The 1,639-nt window shown below is 45.0% G+C and overlaps 2 protein-coding genes across 2 annotated transcripts in view; both read right to left on the minus strand.

Annotated features, from left to right (window-relative positions):
* Window positions 1-1,639, minus strand: part of cfap126 (cilia and flagella associated protein 126) — a 27,380-nt gene that overhangs the window by 16,863 nt on the left and 8,878 nt on the right. The gene's annotated exons all lie outside the window — the stretch shown is intronic.
* Window positions 1-1,639, minus strand: part of ap4b1 (adaptor related protein complex 4 subunit beta 1) — a 16,633-nt gene that overhangs the window by 14,051 nt on the left and 943 nt on the right. Inside the window, exons 3-4 of the mRNA XM_035656150.1 lie at window positions 1,271-1,495; window positions 1,039-1,169 (exon numbers count right to left, since the gene is read on the minus strand). Coding sequence (XP_035512043.1) covers window positions 1,039-1,169; window positions 1,271-1,495 — 356 coding nt within the window. The remainder of the gene's footprint in view (window positions 1-1,038; window positions 1,170-1,270; window positions 1,496-1,639) is intronic.

A 1,639-nucleotide genomic window follows, 5' to 3' on the forward strand; every position in this document is an offset into this window, starting at 1 on the left:
ACACTTCTATCTATATTTTGTCAGCGGAGTGTGGTCGGCTGCGGCGGCCATTGTTTTTGTCTAAGATGCTGGTGCTCTCGTGCGACATCTAGTGGCAAGGGAAATTATATATGCAAGACCGTCTCAGCTAACATGTACAACTACTATGCAACATTTGAAATGTTTGTGGCAAGAAAAATCAGGAGTAGAGATTTTGGAAGAGCAGGCACTGCAGCAGATCCAGTCTTACATACAATCCACTGTGACACTCCCATAACAAGGTTGGACTCACAGTAGACAGTACTTTTTCTTGATGTGGGCTCATTCTTGTTCCCATTTCATCAGATGACGTAGTGACAAAAAAAAGATGTTACTTAAACATATACATGTTATAAAAACATGACACTGTACTGTTAGTGTTCAAGAACCAGAGCTAATCTGGTGGAGGAGGGGTCCTTCCGTCCACACTTCTCTTTCAAATAGTAACGACTGCAGTGTTTTGAACCATTCATCTGACCGCCGCTCACTATCTTACCATCACAGTTCAGCTCCTAACTGATCATAGGTGTACGTGTGCGCTATGTGCATGAACGTGACTATGTAGCAGGCTGATATTGAAGCTAAATACTATAGGAAATGCATAATCACTAGAGGGAGCTCACGTACCACCAGTGGGACATGTACCACAGTGTGAGAACCACTACAATGTACAATGTACAGTACAAATACAGTTCCTTATATAGATTTACTCATACTGTCAGTCATTGTCATCTGTTTTCTAAACTCCAGCCTGCGATGACACCACTCTAACAGCTGTCTGTACAAAAAGTCATTACACATGCATTATCTGATGATCCTTGTGGTCTGTAAATGTGTGTAAATGTGTAAATGTGTCATAACAAAGGTTGTATCACTACAAATAAAGCTGGAGATTTTATACTTCAAGGCGCTCTCCCTCGTCCACCGTACAAGGAGGTAAGGTTGTGTCAGAACCCCAGAGCTGTCACTGAGCTGCAGAGGAAGAAAAGCAGAAAGAAGAAAGACATCCATCCACCCTACCGATCTCAGAGTTGGGTTGGAGATTGTGTAGTTTGGCCCAGCCGAGCACAGCCACTCGTCGTACACATGCTGCTCTGTCCCTCAGTCCTGCTGTCAGAGGCTGCTCCACATACTCCATCAGACTGGGTAACCTGTGACACGGAGACACACACACACACACACACAGTCAATAGCCTAATTATTCCTGCAGTCACAGGCGAGTGACCACTTGTACTGGGGTGTAGCTCCTCACCTGAGGTTGGTCATATTCCTCAGGGCCAGGCTGCGGACCATGGGGTTCGCATCCTGGCAGTCTTTTCTCAGAGTGTTGATGACTAGCAGAGACAGCTCTGGGTTTAAAGCAGCATAGGAACACAGGAATACGTAGACCAGTTTCTTCTGGACTATGTCTACTGTGGCACAAGCTTTTACCATGTCGCTGAACAGGCCTGACACATCCACACCCTGTGACATGGCTCTGAGACAGGGAGAGAGGGAGGGGGAGAGAGAGAAAAACCCTGAACATTATATGTTTAAATGTACAATATATAACTTCTAATTTTTTTTCCATAGGTTTCTACCGGGAGCCAATTATCCACAGAGGTCTCCTCCACTCCAAAAC

Source organism: Morone saxatilis, unplaced genomic scaffold, assembly GCF_004916995.1.
Source record: "Morone saxatilis isolate NCDOM2014 unplaced genomic scaffold, NCSU_SB_2.0 Contig15, whole genome shotgun sequence".
Classification (NCBI taxonomy): Eukaryota; Metazoa; Chordata; class Actinopteri; family Moronidae; genus Morone; species Morone saxatilis.